The sequence below is a fragment of the Hypomesus transpacificus genome, chromosome 23 (genome assembly GCF_021917145.1).
Source record: "Hypomesus transpacificus isolate Combined female chromosome 23, fHypTra1, whole genome shotgun sequence".
NCBI classification, from domain to species: Eukaryota; Metazoa; Chordata; class Actinopteri; order Osmeriformes; family Osmeridae; genus Hypomesus; species Hypomesus transpacificus.
In genome coordinates this window covers 17,045,243-17,072,876 of record NC_061082.1, presented here as the reverse complement: position 1 = coordinate 17,072,876, position 27,634 = coordinate 17,045,243, and the positions used below count along the sequence as shown (strand labels likewise).

The 27,634-nt window shown below is 49.9% G+C and overlaps 1 protein-coding gene across 2 annotated transcripts; it reads right to left on the bottom strand.

Annotated features, from left to right (window-relative positions):
* Window position 1: 1 nt before the first annotated feature.
* Window positions 2-27,481, bottom strand: xpo4 (exportin 4). Of its 2 annotated transcripts, none has more exons than XM_047047260.1 (23): window positions 27,408-27,481; window positions 24,842-24,947; window positions 23,956-24,097; window positions 23,223-23,361; window positions 22,001-22,117; window positions 20,404-20,557; window positions 17,420-17,532; window positions 12,724-12,881; window positions 10,153-10,327; window positions 9,675-9,851; window positions 9,091-9,233; window positions 8,868-9,013; window positions 7,760-7,937; window positions 5,647-5,806; window positions 5,013-5,182; window positions 4,606-4,780; window positions 3,947-4,240; window positions 2,820-3,009; window positions 2,413-2,534; window positions 2,156-2,286; window positions 1,864-1,981; window positions 1,563-1,655; window positions 2-1,356 (listed from the first exon to the last, which is right to left on the bottom strand). In XM_047047260.1, the coding sequence occupies exons 1-23, from the start codon at window positions 27,471-27,473 to the stop codon at window positions 1,159-1,161; spliced, it is 3,465 nt and encodes a 1,154-aa protein (XP_046903216.1). In that variant the 5' UTR covers window positions 27,474-27,481; the 3' UTR covers window positions 2-1,158. The 2 variants fall into 2 exon arrangements, with proteins under 2 accessions (XP_046903216.1, XP_046903217.1); XM_047047261.1 differs by having other exon boundaries at window positions 22,001-22,114.
* Between the last annotated feature and the right edge of the window lie 153 nt (window positions 27,482-27,634).

The window sequence follows — 27,634 nt, the reverse complement described above, 5'->3', positions numbered from 1 at the left end:
GGACATTTTATATAATAAGTTTATGTACACTTTTACAATTCGTTACAATTCATTCAGGCATTCCAAAACAACCAGGGTAGTGCTCTCAACAAGAAGATCTGAAGGTCCATCTTCAATGCCATAGTTAAAACAAGTGGCTCGTTCCTTTTTTTGGTTTGTTATTGCTTTCTTCGGTATTGTAGGGTCTTGTCTTGTCCATCCAGTGTGTTTTTGAAGTGTAGAAGAGTGAATGTGTCGTAGAAAAATAAAACTAGAGTTTATGCTAAAGTTGAGAGGCTGAGCGTTTCTAAGGCTTCCACCCCCCTGCTGTTTCGCTGGGGAAGAGAGTGGAGGCACAGGATAGAACTTACCTCCAGTGAGGAGGAAGATTACATCCCGAGTTCACAACTCACCCCTCCTCTTCCTCTGGTCAACCTCTCTTTTATCAATTATCTTATAAAAACCTTTCAGTCATAATTTTGAAACTAATTTTTTTCTCCTTTTTTTTGTTGAAAACATATATACACCCTTAATGAAACACAAAGTGATTTGGTTTGTCTGTCGACGACCCTCCAAAACACCCGACCCTCCTAGACAGTCTGGAAAAAGCCAGTGAGGCCTCGTTGTCATGGCGATCTGTGATGCGTGCGTAGTTTGCAGTTTGAATGACAGGCACCAACGTCATGGGGAGACTTGTTCCAGCTCGCCACGGCGACAACGCAGGAGTCGACACACGACACAATCAAGAAAACAAAGGCACTCAGGGAGGGGGGCAGGGTCGGAGTGGCGAGGGAGAGGTAGGGGAGGAGGGGCGTGGTGTTCCTGGAACAGATCATCCCCCTCCCTCCTGCCTTCACCCCAGCACCAATAAAGTAAACAATGATTGGAAAGGTAAGAGGCCTGACTACCAACCTACCCTGCCCCCTCCACCCCCAGTCCTACCCCCATCTCCACCCCCTCAGTCCTGGAGGCCACCACCCCACCTCTACCCCGTCAGTATCCGCCCTGGAGGATCCAGAGCTACAAGGTCCCCTGTCTCCTTAGTGTTCAGGCCCAGTCCGCAGGGGCCTGGGGGGGGGGGGGGGGGGAGGTGCAGAAGACCAGGCAGGCAGTCCAAAGGACCAGCAGGGGGTAGTCAGGTGGCAGGGGATAAGGGAGGGGATGTTGAGGAAACAGTGGTTATTTGACACAGAGCAGCCCCCCCACGTTAGCCACAAACTCCTCCAGGCTCTTGAGGAAGGCCAACTTCTGCTTGCGGTCCATGCTGGGGGGCGTGCTGCTGGCAGTCAGCTTGTTGAAGGCGTCGGCCAGACGCTGGTAGATGACGGCGTCTCTCTGGGTGGAGAGCAGAGACTCCACCAGCTCAGAGTACTCCGTCTGACGGGGCACACAGTGACACATCTTCATGTAAACATATGAACACGGAGCACACATTTTCTTTTGCCACACTGTCTGGGCGAAAAATAAAGTAGCAGATATCAAATCGGCGTGTTATGTAATGTTTATGTAGGGGCAATCGATGTTCTGATTCCCCTTCGACCGACGTGTGCCTTGCCCAAGGACATGAGGGCGGTGGTACTCACTTGGTGCAGGCAGACTAGAGTGTACAGAGCCTCTCCTGCAGCCACGGTCATCTCTGTGTTGTGCTTCTGCAGAACCAGCATGTCAAACACCAACTAGAGAAGGAGATGGGTGGGGGGGGGGGGGAGAGAAAGAAAGAGTTGAAGAAAAATGAGAGAGTGAGGTGGAGAGAGGGAAAAAGTGTGAGGGGGGGAGAGAATGCGAGTGTTTGTGAGGGGCTGAGAGAGTGTGAGGGGGGGCGGGGGGGGGGGGAGTGTGCAAGGAACGACAAGCGAGTGACGAGTCCCAGGGGCCGTGTCTGACCTTGAGGAAGTGGCGCGTGGCGATGAAGAGGGGCGTGTCCTTCTCCTGGGTTTTGGCACACTGCTCCGCCAATGGGGACAGAGCCTCCAGACACAACTGGCTGACCTCTGAACTCATCCTGCACACTCGGGGTCAAGGGCCAACACACACACTGGTCTACAGGCTGTATACAGGGAGAGCTGGACTGCTAGGCTATAGGTCATGCACTGCCTGACCAGAAGAAGACCAACAGAGGTACATATGCATGGACGCACAACACACTCAACCCCAACCACCAAAAAAAAAAGGATACGCAGTCATCCCCAGCTCCAGGGAGAACATGAGGCTCTTGAAGAGCTCCTCAGGCAGCTGGGGGATCTTCTCTGGGAAGATCTCGCAGATGAAGGTGATGAGCTTGTAGTACTGGTTGCACAGGGACGGGAACTGGAGCATAGAAAGCAGATCGACACACAGGAGTGAAGACCAGGAAAAACGCCTTTGAAATCGATGGGAATGTAAAAGTGTCATCCTGACATTCTGTTTGGATTTGCATTTGGAGTTCGGCCTGACCTTGAGCAGGTCCTGAGACATGAGGGGAAGCACGATGTTGACTCCAAACAGAACCACGTCTGCAGCAGACACAGAGCGACCCGACGCTGCTGTACCCTGCTCCTGGCCCCGGAACACCTCATCTACACACAAACACGTATATATATATTTGTATATATATCAAAATAAACACACATAGGAAGACTTCATTAGAACTGACAATGTTGGACTGTGACTAAATAAACAGCCCTCTACCCTGTAACATGGTGCACAACCCCCCCCCTTCACCTCTATCCCCCTCCCTCTTCCTCAACACACCTCCCTCCCGGCCTCCCTTTCCCCCTCACGCTTCCTCCTCAATATACACCTGACCCACCTCCCTCCCTCCCTCCGCCCCCCCCCCCCCCCCCCCTGTACTCAACACACACCTGACCCACCGGTGTCGCTGAAGTCGATGAACTCCTTGGAGAGCAGGTTGGTGAGCAGCTCCATGATGAGCAGCAGGTCCTGGTACTGGTCCTCCTCCGCCGCCACGTCCGACCGCTTGCGGCCCAGGTTGTTCTTGGAGTAGACCTGCAGCAGCGTCAGACACGCCTCGTACAGCTTCATTGACTTGGACTGGGGGGGGGGGGGGGGGGGGGGGGGTGGGTGGGGGGGGGGGGGGTGAGAGACAGGACAGGGATGTCAGTACTGTGAGAGGTGCTGCAGATTACTGTCCCTGTGGCAGAGCAGTAGGAAGAGCATCCAGGTCAGTGTTTCCCACACATAGACTAATTTGTGGCGGTGCGCCACAGAATCAACACCGGCCGCCACACATTGCGTTTCGTAAAATATTTGTTTTTATCGCTATTTAGGTTAAAACACGCAGCGTATTCGTTCAGCTGCATTTCCTTTCCCCTGCTCTCCCTCCGTCTCTCTGTCACTCATGCGTCTTTCTCACATATGCACAGTCACAACGTCAGCACACGTTAGCAACAACAACGCATACATATGCCGTTCTAGTAAGACCGACAGCTATATCAGCGAGCCTTCAGCATTAGTGCCGTAGCTAAAAGTCGAGAAAAGTTGAGGCTACTTTTCGCGAGGTACCTTACTCACATTTACATTTAGTCATTTAGCAGACGCTCTTATCCAGAGCGAATTACAGTACTCGAAGTTTCCCCTTCGTTCTTTTGGTGAGAAGTCTCAAGAGCTAGCTTACCCGGCGTCATGGAGCCGACCAGTTAAATAGTTGTTTAGCACTAGGGTTGCTACATGCATAATGCAGAAATAATATGTTAGTTGTTGTTAATTTTGTGAAGGTGTGAATCATTTTGGATTAATATTTAATGTAACAAATTACTAACAAATTAACTGTAACTGTACCCCCCCCCCCCCGGTCTGACAACCCCCACCCCTCCCCGCCACAATTAGGTTTCTAATCTGTGGGAAACACTGCAGGTACAGGACTAGATTCAACATTGTCCAGAGTACAGGTAACAATGCCAATGAAATGCAGTTAGCATTTAACCAGAAGTGCAAAAAGAAGAGGATTAGGGTTAGGATGGGCCCTCACCTCCCCCAGGTAGCAGATCTGTTTGTGGGCCACCTCCACAAACACCTCGATGATGAGGTTGATGGTCTCCGGGGTGTTGCGGTACACCTCCATCAGGCCGATGCAGCTGGACAGGAAGTCCATGAGAAAGCTGAAGAGCGACGCCACGTTGTCGATCTGCGTCGCCTCGGCGATGCCGCACAGGGCCTCCAGCGTGGCGACGATCTCCCGCTTCACTCCCTCCTCCTGGCTAATCTGGGCGAAGTTCTCCTGGTTGATCAGGCTGAGGAAACGCTGTTGGAGGGGGTGCAGCACCTGGGGGAGGATAGAGAGATGGAGGGAGTGAAACCAAGAGAGATGGAGAGAGACAGAGAGAGTGAGAAACCAAGAGAGTTGGAGAGAGACAGAGAAACCAAGAGAGATGGAGAGAGACACAGAGAGAGAGAAACCAAGAGAGATGGAGAGAGACAGAGAAACCAAGAGAGATGGAGAGAGACACAGAGAGAGAGAAACCAAGAGAGATGGAGAGAGACAGAGAAACCAAGAGAGATGGAGAGACAGAGAGATGGAGAGAGAAACCAAGGGAGATGGAGACATTGAAACAGGTCTGAAACGATGTGCAGGGCTAAACCCATGCCTTGTCCTCCCCGGGTTGTGCGTGTGCATGTGTGTGTGTGTACCTCGGTCCAGTACTGCTGCTTGGTGTCAGAGTCCATGTGGGCGAAGCCCCCCAAGACCAGAGCCTTCATCAGGGTCCTCTGGACGGAGCTGGACAGCAGGTGCAAGGGAGGGCTGCGGCTGGCAAACTGCTTGGCCAGGTTCCACCAGTTCTCACACTGCACCACAATGTTGGCCCTGGAGGGGTGGAGAAGGAGGGAAAGGGGAGAGGGGACAGAGAAGGATCAGTTAGATATGTGTCAGCACCAAGGACAAACAGATATGGCCGCAGCGAGACTAAAATCTGATGCAGTGAACCTTTCTAAAGATTCCTGCGCAACACGGCTTGTGTCTGCTAAAAGTATTTCTCCATGGCCAAGTTTATAGAAGTCTATTCGCCCCATCCACCACCAGGGGGAGCCTTCCTCACCTCTCCCTCTTCTCCACCAGGGTCACCAGCAGCTCCACTGTTTCATTGGCCAGCTCCGGCTCCGAGCTCCACACCGATAGGTTGTTGATCACCTTCTCCAGCAGGTATCCCACAATCCACTTGGCCCCCTCAGTGTCTGCCCCGAAGGCCGTGCTAAGAGCCATGCTGATCTGGATGGGAGAACGGAGAGATGAGAGGATGATGGAGGAGCAGACAGAGATGAGAGGATGATGGAAGAGGAAAGGACAGGGAGATGAGAGGATGATGGAAGAGGAGAGGACAGGGAGATGAGAGGATGATGGAAGAGGAGAGGACAGGGAGATGAGAGGATGATTGAAGAGGAGAGGACAAGGAGATGAGAGGATGATGGAAGAGGAGAGGACAGGGAGATGAGAGGAAGATGGAGGGGAGAATGAAACAAAAAGAATGATAGACGGGAGTAAAGAAATGAGAGGATGATGGAGGAGAAGATGGAGAGATGAGAGGATGACAGAGGAAGGGGGGCTAGGTCTGGAGCTGGGCTAGGATTAGATATGGGGCTGGGCTAGAGTCAGGTCTGGGGTTGGGCCCGGGTTAGATATGGGGGCTGGGCTAGGGGTTAGAGCTGAAGGCGGGCTTGGACTTTGTGTCACACCTGTCCATACAGCTTCTCGTCCACCAGCAGGTAGGTCTTGGCCCAGCGACGGAGGAACCAGACGATGTCCTTCCCCATCTGAGGGCTGAGCAGGCCGGTCAGGCTGGCTCTGGTGGCCCTGGACTCCACCTCAGATGTCCTCAGCACCGCAGACAGCAACCTGCCGATACCAGGAGGACGAGGAAGAGAGAGGAAAAGGATAGAGGAAGGAGCAGGTGAGAAGAGAGGGAAGGAGTGGAAGAGAAGGATAAGAGGGTAGAGGGGAAGAGAGGCAGAGAGAGGAGGGGGAAGAGAATGAGAGGCAGAGGGAATGAGAGAAAGGGAAGAGAGAAAGCCAAGGTCGGGATGAGCACGAGCCGGGGGGGGGGGGGGGGGGGGGGGGGAGGAAAGAATGGCAGAACAAAAGAGAGATGGGAGACAACAGCTGTTTGTTTCAGTTGCCCGGCGACATAACAAAAAGCTCAACACACATTATTCTTTGCGCATGGTTTAAACATTATTACACACAGGCACACAGGACAGCAGGGCTTAAATCAGCTTAGAAATCTGTGTCAGAGGCCCCTTTGCTGTCGGACAGTGCACTGTTTCACATTGTTTGCAGAAAACAAAACCCCACTGACATTTGACGGAGGCGGGTTCAAGTGCAGTTATTAGGAAACCTGATGCCCGTGTCCCTGTCCCTCCAATCCCCTGTCTCTGCTGTCGGCCACCTCCACATGCCCGGCTAGGAACAATCATCTTACACCGCCAACCACGCCAAAAATGCCAAATGTCTCCATGTCTCGCTCACGGAACATCCTCCCCCTTCTTGTACCCTCTACCCTGCAATCCTACCGTACATAACCCCCTACCCTCTGTACCCTACCAAAGAGAACTCTTTACCCTCTTCACCCTAACCCCTACCCTTCTCTACCGTAGCCTACAGAACCCTCTACCCTCTCCACCCTAGCCTACAGAACCCTCTCTACCCTACCCTACAGAACCCTCTACCCCTCTCCACCCTAAACTCTACCCTACCCTACAGAACACTCTATCCTCTCCACCTGAGTGTGGACCCTACAGTCCGACCCTGCCTTACTGACCCTGCTCTACCAGCAGCTGCCCCATCCTTATATAGCATGTATGGAAGCTGCACTTAGCAGTGCAGTACAATAGTTCTTGAAGTGCCTGAAAATGTGTCTTTGTCTCTGTATGTTGACTTTAAGATCCTGATGTACCACTGTCTTGTAAGAATTGTTTAATGTTGCACTTATGATATTACATAGTTTGTAACACCATAATTCGTGGTTGAGATGTTATTTTGTACGATGCCTGGTAAATACATACTGTTTCTAGACCATACCCACAAAAAGGTGTTTTTGAACTATGTACTTCTGATCCTTGATTTTCGGCTTAACGTTTTATATGCACTATTTGTTTGTGGGTTTAAAAATGTAAACGTATAGTGGTGCCAGGGTGGTCCAGGGGCTTGACTGACCAGCACCGCGGCTGTTCTAAGGCAGGGCCTGTGTGTGGGGCATGGCTGGGGCTGTGTGTGGGGCATGGCTGGGGCTGTGTGTGGGGCATGGCTGGGGCTGTGTGTGGGGCATGGCTGGGGCTGTGTGTGGGGCATGGCTTGGGCTGTGTGTGGGGCATGGCTGGGTCAGTGTGTTGGGGCATGGCTGGGTCAGTGTGTGGGGCATGGCTGGGGCTGTGTGTGGGGCATGGCTGGGTCAGTGTGTTGGGGCATGGCTGGGCATGTGTGTGGGGCATGGCTGGGTCAGTGTGTTGGGGCATGGCTGGGCATGTGTGTGGGGCATGGCTGGGTCAGTGTGTGGGGCATGGCTGGGGCATGTGTGTGGGGCATGGATGGGTCAGTGTGTGGGGCATGGATGGGTCAGTGTGTGGGGCATGGCCAGGAAATTCCCTCCCTGGGACCGTCACCCCCACAGGGAAAGCAGAGCTGTGTGCCGTCCAGACGGGGTCTCATGGAAGCGTGACTGAACAGCCCCGGCTGGGATCTAGAGGAGCCTTCCAATAATTCCTCCAGCCCACCCACAGCAACCCAACAGTGAGGGTACAACCGACAGGCCACAAGATTCAACCAATCCCCATGGACTGGGCGGGTCCTTACCTGATGACAGAGTCTGTCCTGTTGCATCCTGGGATGGAGGAGGCCTTCTCTCCGGGGGAGCCCAGGACCTGCAGGGTGCTGTTGATGTCCACCTCCGTGGAGTGGTTGATGGAGTACTCCATCACTTCCGGGGGGATGAGCGGTGTCTCGCCCTGGGCATCGTCTGCCAGCAAGTACCCTGGAGAACACGGTATAGAACCTCATCTAATGGTAGGTACACTTGAGAACATGGTATAGAACCTCATCTATCAGTAGGTACCCTGGAGAACATGGTATAGAACATCAATTATCCTTGGAAAACAGGCTGTCAACAGGGGGCGTTTATTTTCACCTCCACTTGAACGGTTTTTGTTCTGAAACGCTACAATGGTGGTATGAGGCAGACTGACAGTGGAAAATCTCCACACAAAAGAACATTTATTCCCAATAGATGGACAGAAATCCCCAGAACAAAAGCAGGGTCACACAGCTGGTAGCTCTCCCTTCCTTACATCAGATTCCACTCGCGCACAGACCTAGCCGGCCTTCATCCTCAGGCTAAACTTAGCTCTGCCGCGCCGCTAAGCTGGGGGCCGGCCCCCTGGGCACACAGCAGCCTGTTCTCGGGGCTGACGGATTCCAACACGACTGAATGCTATAACTGTCAGGTAATGAACAGATTACCAAGTTGGCTCTGGTGAGAAGCTTGATGTTATTCAGATATGCAGCAGCCTAGCGTAGCAGGAGTGGTAGGGTCTACTGCTAGCATGGGCCTGTCCAGGGTGGGGGTCCATTCAGTGTTTAACTGTTTTACCAGTACCGATCTACTGACCTGTGACTAGAACAGAGCTACTGACCTGTGACCAGTGCAGAGCTACTGACCTGTGACCAGTGCAGATCTACTGACCTGTGACCAGTACAGAGCTACTGACCTGTGACCAGTACAGAGCTACTGACCTGTCCAGATCTACTGACCAGTGCAGAGCTACTGACCTGTGACCAGTACAGAGCTACTGACCTGTGACCAGTGCAGATCTACTGACCTGTGACCAGTACAGAGCTACTGACCTGTGACCAGTACAGAGCTACTGACCTGTCCAGATCTACTGACCAGTGCAGAGCTACTGACCTGTGACCAGTATGAGCCAGTGGATGTCTTCGTAGAGGTCATCCAGGACCTTGCGGTCCACAGAGCCAGCGTGGGGCGAGGCCAGCAGGTGCTGCTGGGTCCTCTGGAGCTGCCCGTGCAGACGAGTCACACGCTCCTCCAGCAGACTGGCCAATCACAGGCAAGGGTCAGCGGTCAAGGGGATGTAATGATCAGCATTGAATGAGTGAGTGAGAGTGTGTACCTGGTCAGAAGGGGGATGCAGTGGTTGGCTGCGATGCGTCCCAGCATGCCTATGCTGGCCAGCTGATCAGAAAACAGCTCCCTGTCATCCTCCTGCAGCTCACTGATCTCATCGTCCTCGTGCGACGCCACGCCGTTCGCTGTCTGGAGGGAGAACAGAGAAGAGGGTGAAGAGAGAGGGAGGAATGAGGACGGAGAGTTACTGTAAAGATAGATAGATAGAGTACTTTATTCATCCCCGAAGGGAAATTAAGTTGTCATAGCAGCCGGTATATTTGAATACAATAAAATACAATACAATAGAATAAAGTGCAAGGAGACAGGTTTAGTGCAGTTCTGTGATGGTGGCTCTGACAGAGGTAGATTAGTTGAACAGTCTTATAAAGCAGAGTTACTGTAAAGCAGAATAAACTAAGTTATTTTTTTGCTAAATATAAAGAGTATATTCAATTAACATCTTCAAAGAAACTGGAAAGGGAAAGACAGCAGAGAGAGAGAGAGACAGGGAGGAGAGAGACGGAGATGGAGCGGAGAGAAGGAGAAGAGAGGAACGGTGGGGTGGGGGGGGGGGTAGTGACAGCTCACCAGGTTCCGCGTGCCATCGGGGGCCGCCAGGTGACACTGGATGTAGGAGTTGAAGACCTGCACGGCCGGCTGGACGAAGCAGCCGCGAGGGAAGTGCTCGTCATCCTGCACCAGCGTCAGCCACGACTCCAGCAACCTATCATACGCCTCCATGTACACCATGTCATCCTTGTCCAGCTGGGGGGGGGAAGGGTGTAAAGGGTGGGAGAAGGAGAAAGGTAGTGAGTCAAAGAAAACTGATTATGAGTGAACAGATTGTGGAATCCTTCCTGAGTGACGGGCGTGCATTTTATGAATAATGTGGTCATTCTAAAGGTGTGTTTGGCATGAGGCAAATGGAGTAAGCCAGAGGACCCCATGAAGATTAGCTGCCATTAAACTGGCCGCTAATGGGGATCCAAATGAAAATGAAATGAAAAAAATGAAATGAGTAAGCCATTTTACTTTTTACGTAACATTGTAGACGTGTGGTACTCACCACTTCCTCTAGGGCGGCGCTGCGCCCGAAGGAGCAGGTGAGCAGAGTGAGGCAGTTGATGAAGGAGGTGAAGAGCTCGCTGGGCAGGGCCGTCAGGGTGCTTCTGGGAAACGTAGTGATGAGGTTGGAGATGATGTTGGAGATGCCCACGGCCTCAGAGTCCTCGATCTCTATTCTGTGAGGGAGGAGGAACCAGCGCACCAGCTCAGTACAACAGACGCCAGGGGACACAGACAGGACACAGACGGAACACAGACGGAACACAGACGGAACACAGACGGAACACAAACGGAACACAGACGGAACACAGACGGAACACAGACGGAACACAGACGGAACACAGACGGAACACAGACGGAACACATGACAGCTTCATCTGATCAGAAAGTCCATGTGGGAGGAGAGGAAGTTGTGACCTAGGCCTGATCTGTCCTCGAGTCAAACCAATCAATCAAATCATTAATGAGGGTGCTTGGCCTACAATGGTTGTTTGTTAATGTATCCATGTAGCCATTAACGATAAAATGTTTTGAGTGTGAAAGAAGATGTGTTTCGGACGACTAAAAGTATGTTTAATATGTGACCAATTAATGGAAGCTGTGCTCATTAAAGAGGAGGATTCTCAAGCGCCCTAACCCTAACCCTTCTCCATCCTCTCCAGTGGTCGAAAAAACTCCCCTTTTAACAACGCACTTCTCAGTCACCACTGACCTATCGACCTAAGTCGACCTAAGTCCTGAAGACGAGAATTTTTTTGTATTCAGAATTAGCATTTGTAACGTTTTGGGGAGTTCTCTTGAAAGAAAATTCCGAACGGTTTCAACAACCATTGAAGGTTAAATGTGGGAGTTGGCGAGTCAAGCACAAGTAAATTGGGATCCGTGAAAATAACCATGAGTACCGGTCATGTTCAGAGTTTTCCTGTTTCCACGATGCGCATACTTTTATGAATGAATTTACACAGAGTTCTATACATCAATCCCCAGGTTCGACTGATCCAATCTCTAGTCTCTGGGGAGGCTGTGTTCCCAGAGCCCCGGTTAGAGGCCGGCCTCCCAGCGGCCCCCTGACCTCTATGAGATGGGGGTAAATCACTAGCAGAGCTGCTCAATCACTGTGGACACCCCCTCCTGTCCCGCATGGCTTTCACATGATGCAACTGGAAAAAAGCTCCAAGAATAGGTGATTACAGAGAAAGAGAGAGGCAGAGAGAGAGGGGGAAAAGAGAGAGGGGTGAGGGAGAGAGAGGCAGAGAGAGAGTGGGAACAGAGAAAAGGGTGAGGGAGAGAGAGGCAGAGAGAGAGGGGGAAAAGAGAGAGGGGTGAGGGAGAGAGAGGCAGAGAGAGAGGGGGAAAAGAGAGAGGGGTGAGGGAGAGAGAGGCAGAGAGAGAGAGAGAAAAGAGAGAGGGGTGAGGGAGAGAGGCAGAGAGAGAGGGGGAAAAGAGAGAGGGGTGAGGGAGAGAGAGGCAGAGAGAGAGTGGGAACAGAGAGAGGTGTGAGGGAGAGAGAGGCAGAGAAAGAGGGGGAAAAGAGAGAGGGGTGAGGGAGAGAGAGGGGCCAGAGAGAGGTGTGGAGAGAGAGAGAGACCCACTTGGCTTACTGACTCAGGCGTTCCAGGCTCCAGCATGTGTGCCTGTTATTTATAAATCAAAGGCCTCTGAATTTACTACTAAGGCCACAAACTATAAAACAACAAATCACATTAACACACACATTATTCAAATCCCAAGTGCTCACTTCTTAAAGTACCAGAAAACACACACGCATCCCGTTATAATGATTAAGGACATGGCGGTAGTTGTGCCCATGGGAATGGATTGGCTGGCACTTCCTTTCAAATATGACCTCCCTATCACAACAGATCACAAAACCCTTTGGCACATCAACTCACACTGTAAATAACCCATTGCTGGTAAAACATTGTTCATTGTTTTAAAGGATCCTCCTCCTTCATAGATTTAAGGCCAGTTTAAACACTGTTCAATAACAGTCAATTGCAATTTTAACTGCAACACTAAAGATATTATGCAGATAGATTTGACACTCCTTGCCTTCCCCTTTGACAGTGGGGCTAGCTACTTAAAATCCCTGATTGTTTACATCCCAGGGTAAAACAGGATTTCTGTACCTGGTGAGTGTAAAAACATAAATTTACTACTTTGATAAACCTCAGCGTTTACAATTTCAAGACCATTAAATTCACCCAACGAATCAGATGAAGACCTAGGTTGACGAGCCCCAGGTGTGAGTGTCCAAGTGTGTGTGTAAGTGTCCAGGTGTGTGTGTGTCCTGGTATGTGTGTGTCCGGGTGTGTGTGTGTCCTGGTGTGTGTCCGGGTGTGTCCGTGTCCGGGTGTGTGTGTCCTGGTGTGTGTGTGTCCGGGTGTGTGTGTGTCCGGGTGTGTGTGTGTCCAGGTGTATCCAGGTGTGTGTGCCTATGTCCAGGTGTGTGCGTGTGTGTCCAGGTGTGTGTGTCCGGGTGTGTGTGTGTGTCTGGGTGTGTCCATGTGTGTGTGTCCGGGTGTGTGTGTCCGGGTGTGTGTGTCCGGGTGTGTGTGTCCAGGTAGCTCACCCGTTGATCATGCTGAGCAGCCCCTCCACCAGGTGGGCCAGGTAAGACACCTGGGCGCTCTCGTCGGGGAAGATGGGTCCGTGCATGGAGGCCAGCTGGGCCAGGCACTGCAGCGAGTCCTGGGCCATGTCTGAGTCCTCCCGGATCTTCCTGTGCACCTGAGCAGAGACGCACCGCAGACAGACAACATTATTACACATGACCTCGACATCCGAGTCTGTCAGGGTTATTCGATTTATCGGCGAGTCAGCTGGGGCGAGCGTGACGGAGGGGAATCAAACTGGAACTGTTGTGGAGTGAGAATGTCGCCTTGCCTCATTCCAACAACACTGAGAAACCCTAGCTGAGGCTTTAGCTCTGCAGGCAAACACAGCTGTTTGACACACAGGTAGGCCAGGGTAAACACAGTGATCTATGGAACGGAATACGGAACATCAACTGCCAGGAAATAGTGCTCCAGTTGAATTAGGCAGAACTCAGACACACCTATCCTCTTGGTAGATTTACCAGCCATACTGAGCTGAAGACATCATAGTGGAAGATCGGTTTGTTGATAACTGGAAACAGTGGAAAACCTTGAAAGGCTGCAGTTGAATAAGAAAACAATTGAGGCCAAGTCAGGCTTGCCAGTGCCTCAGATACCTCCCAGAAGGCAACCATCGTCTGTTCATACAACTCTTCGATCTAGGAAACTGGGATTTCATGGACAGCCTCTGGAGGTAACCGTCTTAACCGCCAGGGAAACTTAAGGCCACGCTGAGTGACTGTGAAGGGTGAGGTCATGGACACACAGGATCTGAATGTGAATGGCTGTTTGATTGCCATGGTATAATTGTCTCCCAAGCCTACGGTCTGCACCACCATCCGTTGATCAATTGCTCGTCCGTAGCTTTGGGGAGTATTTCCCCTTGTCTTCTTTGAGGGGTTCAGGTTGGTTAACGGTGCTGATCTGTGGGCATCTGTGTAGCCCTCTGTGTGTAGCCCTCTGCTTGTAAAAAAATCCCATTTGGCTTCACAACCCCATGACTCGACCTGGAAGCTGTGTTCCTGCTCCAGCAAAAGCCAGCATGGCAACCAGGCTGTCTCCACTCAGCCCTGACTGTTGAGATCACTGCTGTACTGCAGACCGCGATCATGACTGAGATTGCGCGTAAAGAGGCAAACAGGCTAGTTCCTACAGATCTCCCCCAGGGCATTCCGACAAACACGGGGAGACGTCAACCCTGATCTCAGATCAGTAAAAAAGATGAGAAGTTTGGATGCACTCACCGTCAGATGAAACGAGTCAAGCGGAAAGTCAACTGTCTACAAGTCTGGACCGAGAAACTTCAGCCCGAGACGCCGCCGCCACACTCCCGACTCAATCGATCACTGAGCCGCCTGAATGTCTCCACAGACAGTCCCGGCGGAGCCCAGAGTGAGAGCTGAAGTCAGAGGGTCAGACGTGTTATTGTCTGTGAGGGTGAGGGCATGGTGGGGCTGGGTAAGCACGCCAGCACAGCCAGGCTCCAGCTCCTCTCTCCAACATGTGTTTCCACTGACAGCACAATGGTGAGGTCTGGACCCAAACACTCCCCTATGCTCACGCACTCCCTCCCTCCCTTTCTCCCCTCCCTCTCCCCCCCCCCCCTTTCTCCCCTCCCCCCCCCCCTTTCCTCTCTCTCTTTCTCTCTCTCTCTCTCTCTCTCTCTTTATCTCTCTCTCCCCTCCCTTTTCCCTCCCTTTCCTCTCTCTCTCTCTCTCTCTCTCTTTCCAGTCTCTCCAGTCTCTCCAGTCTCTCTTCTAATCTTACAGTCCCACAACAGAGCCAGCACAACTCTTCCGTCTGGTTTGAGGGAAAGACCTCCCTCACCCCGAGTCTTTGTCTCACTCCCTTTCCCTCCCTTGTTCCTTTCCTCCCCCTCGTTTGCAGCCGGAGCGGCAGGGTGTGAGCTGGCCCCGATGCTAACCTAGCGTCGCTGCAACGCTCCGAGCCGTCGGGTAGCGCTGGCCTCCAGAGTGTGAAGTCATTCTTTGGAGGAGATGAGGGAAGGGGAGGGAAAGAGAGAGGGCTAGGGGAGGGAGAGAGGGAAAAGGGGGGAGAGAGGGGAAGGGGGGGTGGGGGACAGAGAGAGAGAGGAGACGAGGAGAGAGCGAGAGAGAGCGCAAGGCCAAAGGATTGCTGCACGCGCTCTAAAAACAGCTGCACCAACTAACAATCCGTGCGACGCTAGCTATGCCTATCGCCTTGAGTTGCCCTATAGTTAGAGACGGGCAGGGGGGCGGAGAGGGGTAAATCAAAACAAGACCGGGCACTCCTCCTCGCCCAGAGAGAATGAGACCGGGTATTTATAGAAGGAGACAAAGCCTAGTGTCTGCTTCCTATGGGGAATCAGAGGATCGCCTTTCAAGGTTTCTCTTTTTTCAAATCGACACCGTGCTTTCGACTGGTTGTCTCCTGCCTCTTTATCACTCTTTGGTTCGTTGGGATGCGGTTACTGGCGCCCTGGGCATAGACAACCTCATCAGACCCAGCTCTCTCGAATCAGCCAGATTGAGTTTACCTAGTCAACACAGATGTGGCTTGTGTGCGTGTGGAGTATATATATATTTGATTATTCACACTGACACAAGTATGCCTGGGAAATCTAAGCGCGCACACACACAAACACACACATTAAATAACAGATCCAACTGACTCAAATGAAGTCATCCTTAAACCATGTCCAGCCACAAAACTGTTCAATCCAAATGACATATGTCTGTCAAGTGTTTAAGGAACAAGGGGCTTCGCTGTCTCTCTCCTCTGCCAACACCTCTCGGCCCAGACTTGTAGACAGTTGACTTGGAGCTCGACTTGTTTCATCAGAGTGAGTGCAACCAAACTTCCTAATGAGCTGCCTTTCTCAAAACCTCAACAGGCAGACAGTGTTCTGAGTGAGGCGTCAATTGACAAACGTATTCTCTCCCCTTGAAGACAACTTTGTTTGAGTGGAGCTGTTTAAGGGGAGATTGACACCCACTAGGGGGGTGCGGCCGGGGGGAGGAGGCCCAGAGGAGGGTGAGGGAGGTGGGGGGGCTGCCGTTAACGGGGGCCCCTAATCCCGGGGGTTAGGCCCTAATCCTACCACCAGGACGCTCCACACTCTGACCCTGGCGGCGCGTGTCTGGACGCTGCTCACAGCTGAGGAGTGAGGGCTGGCAGCTGACACACACACACACTCACACTCAGACAGGCCCATAGACACACACAAACACACACACATATATACAGGCCCACAGATACACACTCACAGAAAGGCCCACAGATGCACAGACAAAGAAGCACACGTAAAGACACACACAGACAGGCCCTTAGACACACATAAACACGCGCACACACACACACTCACAGAGACAGACAGCTGATAGCGACTCGACCAACTACAATAACAAACACCAAAGCCTCCACAAATACCAGGAGGTAAGACTACTCTGCTACTATGTAGCCATCAGCAGGTCGTCTTACAGCTGATAAGCTGCACTGGCCCTCTGGTAATGTAACTCGCTCTCATATAATTATACAGTTATTTCCTAGCGTGGCTCCATGGCATTATAGATGTGATGTTGTGGCACTGTGAGGATGTGATTACTATGAACTCTAAACAGCGGTTAATGGGCACGCACAAAACAACATACCAAGCATCCCCAGGTCTACGGATTGAAAGTCTGTCTTGAAAGACCACATCAGAACCTAGTTTCCCGTGTGGAGAGCACCCAGCTCCGGTCCTGGACCCTCTGCACACCTCCAGATGATGTCCAGCACTGGACAGCTGACTACAGCTCAACATCCATCTAGGCACTCCATACTGTTAACACTACGATGATCAGTATTGGTGTCAATTTGTGTTCCCCCTTGCTTTCAAATGTGACATTTCGGATGTACGCAATGAACATGTATTGCGTACTGGATGCCACCAAAAAAAAACTAAGGAGCAGTATGTGGCAGCAGACATGCTGGAGACATGGATGTCAGTGGCACACTATGTGGTGGCAGAGATGCTGATGTATCTGTAGAGAGATAATGAGGGGACAATTGACTGGGTAGTTCCAGCCACCCCACTTAGCCTGGAAGTCTTTAACCAACTCTCCAGACAGTCTGGAGGTCTAAAGTCCACTCTCCAGACAGTCTGGAGGTCTATAACCCACTCTCCAGACAATCTGGAGGTCTATAACCCACTCTTCAGACAGTCTGGAGGTCTATAACCCACTCTTCACAGTCTGGAGGTATATAACCCACTCTCCAGACAGTCTAAAGGTCTATAACCCACTCTTCAGACAGTCTGGAGGTCTATAACCCACTCCTCACAGTTTGGAGGTATATAACCCACTCTCCAGACAGTCTGGAGGTCTATAACCCACTCTTCAGACAGTCTGGAGGTCTATAACCCACTCTCCAGACAGTCTGGAGGTCTATAACCCATTCTCCAGACAGCCTGGAGATATATAACCTATTTTCCTGACAGCAAAGACCTCACTGTCAGCATCAGCATCACTTTAACCAGCTCTACTCACAATTCTTTTTCACTTGAACTTATACAGTTAAGGCACCAGGTAAAAGAAATGTCCTTAGCTCACTAAAACCAACAATCTAGCCATGTTTCCTCTTTTGGGAGGCCTGTTTGAGAAGGCGCCGAATGTGAAGAAGACCAGAGGTCCATGACCAGGAGATACTCACTGTGAAGAAGAGGTCCATGACGCGCGTGTCCAGCAGGGCCTCCCTCCATGTCTCTGTGGGCTTCAGCATCACGTTCTGGGTGGACTCGAACATGGCGATGTAGTGGCGTCCCAGTGCACCGCAGGTCAAGGACAACAGCAGCATGGGGAACACTTGCTCGCTCACAGGTCTGTCAACTAGCTGTCTCCCTCACAGGGTGTGTTTTCTCTGTGTGTCTCTCTCTCTCTCTCTCTCTCTCTCTCTCTCTCTCTCTCTCTCTCTCTCTCTCTCTCTATCGTCTGGCTGCTCTGTGGTGGCAGTGGAAAGTAGCTGTAACTCTCTCAGTAGCTCTGTCCCATCTGCTCTGCCTGCATCGCCACTGAGCTCCTGGCCTGTGTCTCACACTCCTCCTCCCTCCCTCCCTCCCTCTCCCTGTGCCCTCAGTGTCGCCTGTGGCCTCCCCCTCAGGTCTCGTGAGGCAGACAGAGTGAGGAACTTCCCACAGGAATGCAAGATGAAAGCCAGTCATCGGCTCAGGCCAAGCATTCCGCGAGGCCAAACCCAGTCACTCCCCTACACCCGCCACAGCACCCTACTCCCCTACACGCACACACACACACAGCCCCACACCACACTTTACACACACTTACACTCACACAGACAACAAACACAGCTCATTGAGACAGGTGCCAGCTTTTTGGCGGTGTGCATGTGTGCGTACTCTGCTCACTGCTTCCAGCAGCCTTGTCTTTATGGCCTGGTTATAAATAGCCCTGGTCCAGCATCAGAACTCTGAGTGAACCTTCTTATGTATGTGAGAAAGAGAGAGAGAGAGGAGACACTGAGAAGAGAGGTGATATTGAGAGGAAGAAAGAGGAGAAATTGAGAGGAGAAATTGAGAGGAGGAGAGAAAGAGAGATAGAGAGAAAGGAGAGATTGAGAAAGCGAGAGAGGGAGGCCCTAATATGAAGATATGAAGACCCCGGAGTCCGACCCCACATCAATGAATCCAATCCTGGTGTGTGTGCATGCCTACAAGTTGACTAATGAGCCCAGACTGACTAGTGACACATGGGCTGTGGTCTGGTGCGACCTTTCTCGAGCTCACCTGCCATGATCTCTTCCAGAACCCTCCAAAATAACACCACACTGGCTCTGAATACTTTCCAGTGCCACATCTCCAGTGAAGGACCAATGTCGGTATCCTGCTTAATACATATAGCAGACTACTCTGACTCATGGCCCGCTATTCAAACAACATCGTCAAACCAAACGCCGCCTGGTGGGAATAGACTCCTGTTCCAGATACTTTCCTAACCCGAGGTGTAGGTATGTGAGAGATGACATGTCTATCAGTTATTCCCATGTTCAGGTGAGCAGGAGGGAAGACCAGTGTGTCTTGCCCCCATAGTAGGCATAGTAATAGCCTGAGGCTGGCCAGGCCTGTGCTGAGGCAGTGTTGGCCCACACTGAGCTCAGGGAGCAGTGCTATGTTAAGGAGAGCGGAGGGTTTAAGTGATACATCCTCTTTAAGTCCTGCCTGCTGCCTTGCCATGTGCAAAAACAGTCCAGGAATGTCCCTTCAACATCCCTCCCCCCACCCCTTTCCACCACCCCAACCCTGCCCCTACACATAATATAACACTCTGTCTGGCTTCAGTTTGGACAGTTGTCACCAAGGAATCCTGTCCTGCTTGTTCAAACAGGGGGCTGCCGCCCAGGCCCTGAGCCAGGCCTTCTCCGGCCTCACACCCGAGGCCAGCCCCCGCCGATGGCGTCCCCAGCCCAGACCAGTGGACTGACCAGACCACGCCCCACCCAACCCAAACTCAGCCAAGCCAATAGGACCTTAAGACTCATCTCCACAGCGGGGCTGGGCTTAGTCCTGTCTGTCATCTGCTTCAGCCATTCACAGCAGCTGCCCTCTGTGCTGGAGAGCCGGGGACTGGCCGTGACCCCGCCCCCCTCCGGGGTCAACGGCGGCGAGGAGAGACGCGCTGTCCGACAAACGCTCGGGGAGCGTGTCTTGGACAGATGACACGAGTGGCGGGGCCGCGGCGAGGACAGATGACTCGCATGCCGGGCGGTCGGGCTCTGAAGGATGGAGGACGTGTGGCGTTTTAAAAAGGCTCTTTGGGATGGTGGAGTGTGTGTGTGCGCGTGTTGGGGGGGAGACAACTGCGGCTGTCAGGCATTTAATTAGTAGCGGTCCCTGAGCTCGCTCACACACACACACACACACAACATGTTCTGACAATCTGACGACCACACTTCTCCTTCCCAGCGGCCTTCATAAATCTGTTCTCAGTTCCAACCAAGTCCCTTGGGCACACCCCCACTGCAATTACACAAGCCAACACAGTTCCACACACAGTCACAGACACACTCAATCAATCACAGACACATGCACACACGCAAACATACACAATCACAGACGCGCATGCCAAATTGAGCATGCCAGCCATTCCTGACAGACACTCAGCAAGCTGTGGGGTTAAGAGGGGCCCGCTAACCCTCCAGGAGGAGACCTGCTCGTGAGGAGCTGGTCAGAGCTTGTGCAAGCACGCACCCTCAAGCCAACAGCCCAGTGATCCTTGACCCCCCACTTCTGATCCCAGTAAACCAGCTGTCAAACAGTAAACCCATGCCCTAGTCCCACTCACCTCCTTGACCCTGACCCTAACTCTGCCCCCCCCCCCCCCCCCCCCCCCCCGATTCACCTCTCTTACCGTAACACAACGACCAAGTCTGCCCCAGTCCCAGCCTGCTACTCACCTACTTAACCCTGACCCTCACGTCTCCCTTCCCAACCCTTCTATTACAACTAAACTGATATACAAATCACCTGTCATGTAGAATACAAACTTGTGCTGACCATATTAACTATAAGTTAATAATCCGATACAAATGTAATATCCCTAGCAACCTTATAAAGGCTGTCCTATCGCACAGGGGCCCAAGGCCCACAGTGCCAGTCTTGCTGTCTGGGATGTGAAAAAGGATATGATTGGGCGGGAGGAAGTTCCAACTGAGCACCTGATTGGCCAGGGCCAGGTAGCGCTGGAACACAGAGGACATCTGGGCGTTGAGGTTCTCCCTGCGGCTGAACTCCTGGAGAACGTCCATGGTCAACATGAAGATCTGCCGGAGGTCCTCCTCCTGCGACACACAGGCATCAGTACACACTAGGGGTGCAAAACCATCAGTACACACTAGGGGTGCAAAACCATCAGTACACACTAGGGGTGCAAAACCATCAGTACACACTAGGGGTAGCCTGACGTTGTCATACTAATAATTCTAGTCAGAATATGAGTCTGAAAACTCTACGTTGGGCTGTGACTACGGGGCCTGTGTCAACCGAGCTCGTAAAACAAATGCCTCTTCGCTCAAATGGATAGACCTACAACCTATCAGAGCAACGTAATATGTTGTTTGTTGAAAACGAATTCAACCGAATTGTTGAAAACGAATTTGACGTTGTTGATTATGTTACTGTTGATCATCTGTCCATCATCGCATAAATTCCGCCCTGACAATTTAATTGGTCCGAAGAGCTCCTGTTCGGATATAGTTTTACCGCAATCGAGCCCCTCCAGACCCAACTTCCCGACCAAATTCTTTTGTGGGCGGGGATAAATTGGGCTGGCAGCCAGGCTACACTAGGGGTGCAAAACCGAGAAAACACAACCTAATACCCTTTGTCCTTCCACTTTCCCGGAGAGTACTAAGAGAGCTACGTATTTAGAAAGATTACCTGTTATATAATGTTATTTTATTTGTTATTTTTGCAATAAACCTTTAGATGCTTGAGTTCAATTTTTTTTCGAAAGTCCCTACAGCGCAAGTTATTTTTCCGAAGCGGTAGCTAGCTAGCTTTAGTTAGCTTCCGGGCTAAATAACCTAGCATAATACTCGTAGCAATGCTAATACCATGCTAGTGTTACTTGTTAGCCTTCTCAGAAGTACATTTTGAAGCCATACTAAAGCGTTTGTCGCTTAGTTTTTGTCTATCGGAAAATATTCAATTGGAATGTTCGAAATCGCATATTTGCGACGTTACGCTGTGAGACCCGCATTTGAACGATTACATATGTGCGACGCTACTCTTTGATGGAAGGAAAAACAGAGATTGAAGAATGTTTATGTTTGCTTTAAATAGCATGAGTATGATTAGAAAAAAAATTGAGAAACTGAAATGGTAATGTTTCCCCCCCCCCCTAATGTGCTAAACAAACCGAACCGAAACCCATAAACCGCAATACAAACCGTGGGCTTGTTGAATTGTTGCAACCCTAGTACACACATTGTTACACACACTGTCATCAGTAAACACGCTGTTACACACGCACACATCAGAACACACGCTTTTACACACACATATCAGAACACACACTGTCACACACACACTCATCAGTACACACTCTGATGTTACACACTCTCAACAGTACACACACAGACAGTACACACATGCACGCATAACAGCGCACACACTTGTCAATAAACACACTGACTTTTCACACACACTCATCATTACACAGAATTAGATTTGACGTACACACAGACCAGTAGGAAAGTGAGACACAAACACGAGAAGCAGACCTGGAAGATGCGTTTGCAGCTGCCGTGGAACTCCATGCTAAGTCCGATGTTGCTGGTCTTGCTGGAGCTGGAGAACTCACTGAGCAGAGCCGTCAGGATGGAACAGGCCAGGGTCTGCTGCAGGGGGCACAGGGCAAAGGTCACAGGAAGCACATAACATAACCCATAACTGGGCAGGAGGGTCTACCATCTGGAGGACACTGCCACCTGCTGGACACCAGGCACACTCATCTTACCAGACAAATTCGATGTAGGCTGAAACTATATCGTCTTGGGTGTGAATCTCATGATCTCTCTCATGAAATCTTCATATGATAATAGTGGTGTACAGACAGTGTGTGCTACATATCCTGGTGAGTCTAGGGCTGGTCCCAGTGTGGACTAGGATCATCCCAGTCTAAGATAAGACAGTACCCAGTGTGGGGTAAGATTAGAGCTGGCCAATATAACCAAATTATGGTTCACTTTAAAATGTTTCATTAATGTCAATATAAATCATTTTTAATTAGCTTTCATTTAATTAACTCTTTAATTAACAGGTTAAAACATTATTTAACCACCTTTATTTAAATGTAACCACTTAATTTTATCTTGAGATAAATGGCAGAAGTAGGTTGTGACTGACAACATGCTGCCTACTACTAAAGAAAATACGTTTGTGGTCTTCCAGCTCTTGGTCGGAGCGGTATTCCTGCAAATTTTACAACAACCAGTGTTCTGGTATCGTTCAGACTAACTGACATTCCGGCAAGCTGACCTGTCCTTTTTTATTGTCAAATTCCTCCGTTTATGAATCAGGAAGGGAGCACGCTTGGGAATGTAGCGTATTTGCTATGTTCTTTCCTTGAGGTTTGAATTAAATGAATTGAAACTATCAAACATTCTACTGAATACATTTCTTATTGCTACTGATGAAGCGTCAACAGCGGTACGCATCGTTTCATCGCCCAGGCCCAGGTAGGATCGTACCTGCATGTCCGGACAGGATAGTACCTGCATGTCCGGACAGGACAGTACCAGTGTGGGTCAGGATAGTACCAGTGTGGGTCAGGACGGTACCAGTGTGGGTCAGGATGGTACCAGTGTGGGTCAGGACAGTACCAGTGTGGGTCAGGACAGTACCAGTGTGGGACAGGACAGTACCAGTGTGGGTCAGGACAGTACCTTAGAACAGTAGCAGTGTGTTTAGGGTCAGGTTAGTCCCAGTCTAGAGCTCTCTCACCACTGTGGGGTTGCCGCTGCTGATGAGCTGGCTGACCTCATGGAAGATGCCTTTACAGTTGATGGACTTGTCTAGGGAGCCGCGCTTCACAATGACGGCCACGGCCAGAAGCATCTGCTCGCGCACGTACTTCTGCAGGCTGAGGACGAGGAGAGAAACATGAGCAGGCTTGGTCACAAGGATAAGCAGCATCATAAGCAGGTACGGTCACAAGGATAAGCAGCATCATAAGCAGGTACGGTCACAAGGATAAGCAGCATCATAAGCAGGTACGGTCACAAGGATAAGCAGCATCATAAGCAGGTACGGTCACAAGGATAAGCAGCATCATAAGCAGGTACGGTCACAAGGATAAGCAGCATCATAAGCAGGTACGGTCACAAGGATAAGCAGCATCATAAGCAGGTTTGGTCACAAGGATAAGCAGCATCATAAGCAGGTACGGTCACAAGGATAAGCAGCATCATAAGCAGGTATGGTCGCGAGAATTCCCAGCAACATTAGCAGGCCTATCACAAGAATTCCCAGCAACATTAGCAGGCCCAATCACAAGGATTCAAAACAACATAAGCAGGCCCAATCGCAAGGATTCACAGCGTAACATAGGCAGGCCTGTTACAAAGCAGAGACAGCAGCATTTATGAACTGATTCCCAGCCTATTCTTAGAGGGTATGGGGTATGTCCTCGCTTCATACTGCCAACACAAACACACACACATACACGTTAACATACTTGGGTCTCTGTAGAACATAGGTGAGGAGGAATGTACGTAGAGACTCGATGCTGGCCTTCTCCAGCAGGATCCACTCCCTCACCACGGCCTCCATGATTGCTGTGGCCGCCTGGAACAGCACATAGTCCACCTTACTGGTCTCTGTGGAGTAGAGGGGGAGCTGTCAGGGTTCTGGGGCAGCTCTGTGTGTAGTCTCTTAGTCTTCTGTTAGTAGTCTAGTATGAAGCTCTGATTGTTAACTTTATTCTGTACTTTCTCCATGCACTATTTGTATGTCACTTTGGAAAAAGCTTATGCTAAATGAACGAAATGTATTAGTAGTAGTCTAATATATTTCTAGTAGATATTTCAGTGTTCTATTACTAGTGTATTTGAGTAGTATATTGGTATAGTCTATATGGATAATATTAATAGGGTATTAAACTACTAATAGGGTATTAGTAGTTTGTTAGATGTCTGAACGGGCCTTATTCTAAGAGTGTCCTCTCTGAGGGTCTGTCGCTAGGCTCTGTGACTAGTGTGTTGGTAAGGTACATGTGTGCAGCTCTCTTAAGGGTCTGTCGCTAGGCTCTGGGACTACTCTGTTGGTAAGGTACATGTGTGCAGCTCTCTGAGGGTCTGTCGCTAGGCTCTGTGACTAGTCTGTTGGTACATGTATGCAGTCTATGTGACGGCTGTTTGTAGGTCGGAGACCAGCTCATCTCAGAAATAATGTTTCATGATGAAGAATATTTTACTTTAGATTAAAAAATGATACAACATTTACGAAACAAAACAGACCAAAAAACAATATATAAATAAAGTACTATACAACCCAATAGCTAAAATCAACAAGCTATAAGGTGCTACAATCTATATAAATTGATATGTCAATCAACCTCTTACCAAGAATGTGCTTGCAGATAGCGAAGGGGGATTTAGACTTCCTGAAGGAGAGGAATATGTGCTCTGCATGTTGTCTCTGCTCTGTGCTGACCATGGACGGCGGTGCCTGCAAACACACACAGTACAGTATAAATGACACACCAACACAAAGACAGCATGTCCCGTACACATAAAGCATGTGATTCAAAACATCGATGCTAATCACAAGATCCAGCGCAAGACGGCAGCCCTTCATCTCAGAGGAAGGCTGCCCCTCTCATACACGGCTCAGCGGGGAGATCGCATTCCATACCTAATTGCAGTGAACGCCGCCCAGAGTTTGTGAGCACAGAGAGAAAGGCCCTTTCATCTGTCCCTGACCACAGGAACCAGGGCCTTTCGCAGGCCTGCAACCTGAACATCACTAACACACTACAGCCCTCAACATCACTAATACACTACAGCCCTGAACATCACTAACACACTACAGCCCTGAACATCACTAACACACTACAGCCCTGAACATCACTAACACACTGAAGCCCTGAACATCACTAACACCTAACACACTACAGCCCTGAACATCACTAACACCTAACAGCCCTGAACATCACTAACACACTACAGCCCTGAACATCACTAACACACTACAGCCCTGAACATCACTAACACACTACAGCCCTGAACATCACTAACACACTACAGCCCTGAACATCACTAACGCACTACAGCCCTCAACATCACTAACACCTAACACACTACAGCCCTGAACATCACTAACACACTACAGCCCTGAACATCACTAACACACTACAGCCCTGAACATCACTAACGCACTACAGCCCTGAACATCACTAACGCACTACAGCCCTTAACATCACTAACGCACTACAGCCCTGAACATCACTAACACACTACAGCCCTGAACTCTGAATTTTATATGATTACTTGGCTCTGGAAGCAGCCTGGCGAATAGTATAGTAACAGACACTTATTACTACCCCTGTGGTCACATCAATCAATCCCAGCCTTGACTTAACCTTCCTTAGGTCTCACAATGCTGGCTCAGCACAGGCAGGTCTGGGCCTAACAGGATTAGGACAGCACTATTGACACTATGGACAGCAACTCATTAAAGTCATCTGCACTGACATATCTTCCTATGATTAACCTGTATTAATTTGTTACATTTTCAAATTGCTGACCCACCCTGTTTTAAAACAATACCGTTGATGTATCGATGATATGTAGGGCCCATTGGCTATTTAGATATAATCTGAGAGAGACAGGCTACTGTTACAACGTGAATAGCTAGCAGATAGGCTGTTATTGGACCGGCTATATCACATTTTAAGCTAAATCATGATGTAACACACAAAATAGTAAAACTAAAACATCTGGGATGATCAATCTGCCAAAAGTAGTGGTCAGGGCCAAGGAGGAACATTATTAATTCTCCTTGTTTTGGTGTTTCTCATAAAGGATCTACTATAACCACTTCCAGATTAATAATATTCTGCTCCAGTATCTTCAGTACTAATCAAACATATCATAGTTCATAAGACTTACAACTTTATTTTAGCCAAGTATTAAAATTATGAACATAAATATACCTTAACCATAAATGTACTGTAAATTGACTTAGCATAGGTCTGACTAACATATTAAGTATCTCCAACAACGTTAAGGGGTCGTATCCACACAATGTTGATATTATAGAATGGGAAGAGATTAGGGTAGGCTAAATATTGAGTTCTTCCTATGCCGTGTATCCTAATCTAAATTAGTTTAACTGAATGGATTTAGCTTTCCTAAAACATAAAAGAAACCAGCTGATTCAAATGTGTTGTAAACAACAGACGACTGTATTTGGTAGCTAGCAACAGTCAGGTCATATAACACAGTTGTGGCTTGAGAATGGTGGAACACAGTACAAGTTCGTTCGAATGGAAACAATGAACAAGTTGGCGACTGGGCCATTTCAGACGAGCGCTGTTCAACATTAACGTCAAGCATGGTGCGTGACTAACTTTTAGCAACCTAGCCAAGTGTTTCTGACATGTGCCGCATTGTGACTAGTTTCATCCGAAAGAGTAATAGTTCTCTACTCCATTAGAAATTGGAAGCAAAGTCGATCTGGCACTTTTCTTGATAGTTACTCAACACCGGTGCTAAAACTACTCAGATATCAGACTAACATGGATGAATCAACAGCGTGTTTTATCAGCATCGACATGGGCAGCCATGGTGATGCTCAGTCTATTCAGAATGTCTACTGAGATATCTACTTGGTTTTATATCAAACTTGACAACTGTGTCTGTATTTTAAAGCCTTTATGTTTTGTTAGTGAAGTTTATATAACCAACGACACAACCAATCGTGTCACACATGGGGTCTTTCGGGGGTCTGATGATGGCTATGCTGGATTTTTGCGGGATGGAGACAAGCACTGCGCCACGCATCGCTATCCCCTCATTTGTTAAATAACTAAGCCGTTTCACACGAGTCGTCGTATTACAACTCTTTATAGAACCAAGTGTGAACACATACCCTCACACACAACAAAAACAACATTTTATTTCTCACCATTAAAACTTTGGCAGCGCTTTCCAGCTGTGAAATCACTTCTGGTGCACCGACCGCCGCCATCATCGTCTCCCTTCAATGACGCGCCATGCGCTGCATTATGGGTTAAGCGGCACTCCGGGCCAATGGGTTCATGATACACTTTTGGCTGAGAGTTTCAGAACGCTGCGTGCCCCATGGAGGTTACGTAATCTAAAAGATAGCCACAAAAGATTTCAAAGTGTGTG

Excerpts from the sequence above, each read along its gene's own strand:
- xpo4 (XM_047047260.1), bottom strand. The coding sequence starts at position 27,473 with ATGATGGCGGCGGTCGGTGCACCAGAAGTGATTTCACAGCTGGAAAGC. Across the intron at positions 12,882-17,419 it reads TCATGGACCTCTTCTTCACA|GTGCACAGGAAGATCCGGGA; the intron begins GTGAGTATCTCC and ends GTCTCTGCTCAG. Across the intron at positions 9,234-9,674 it reads CCGATGGCACGCGGAACCTG|ACAGCGAACGGCGTGGCGTC; the intron begins GTGAGCTGTCAC and ends TTCTCCCTCCAG.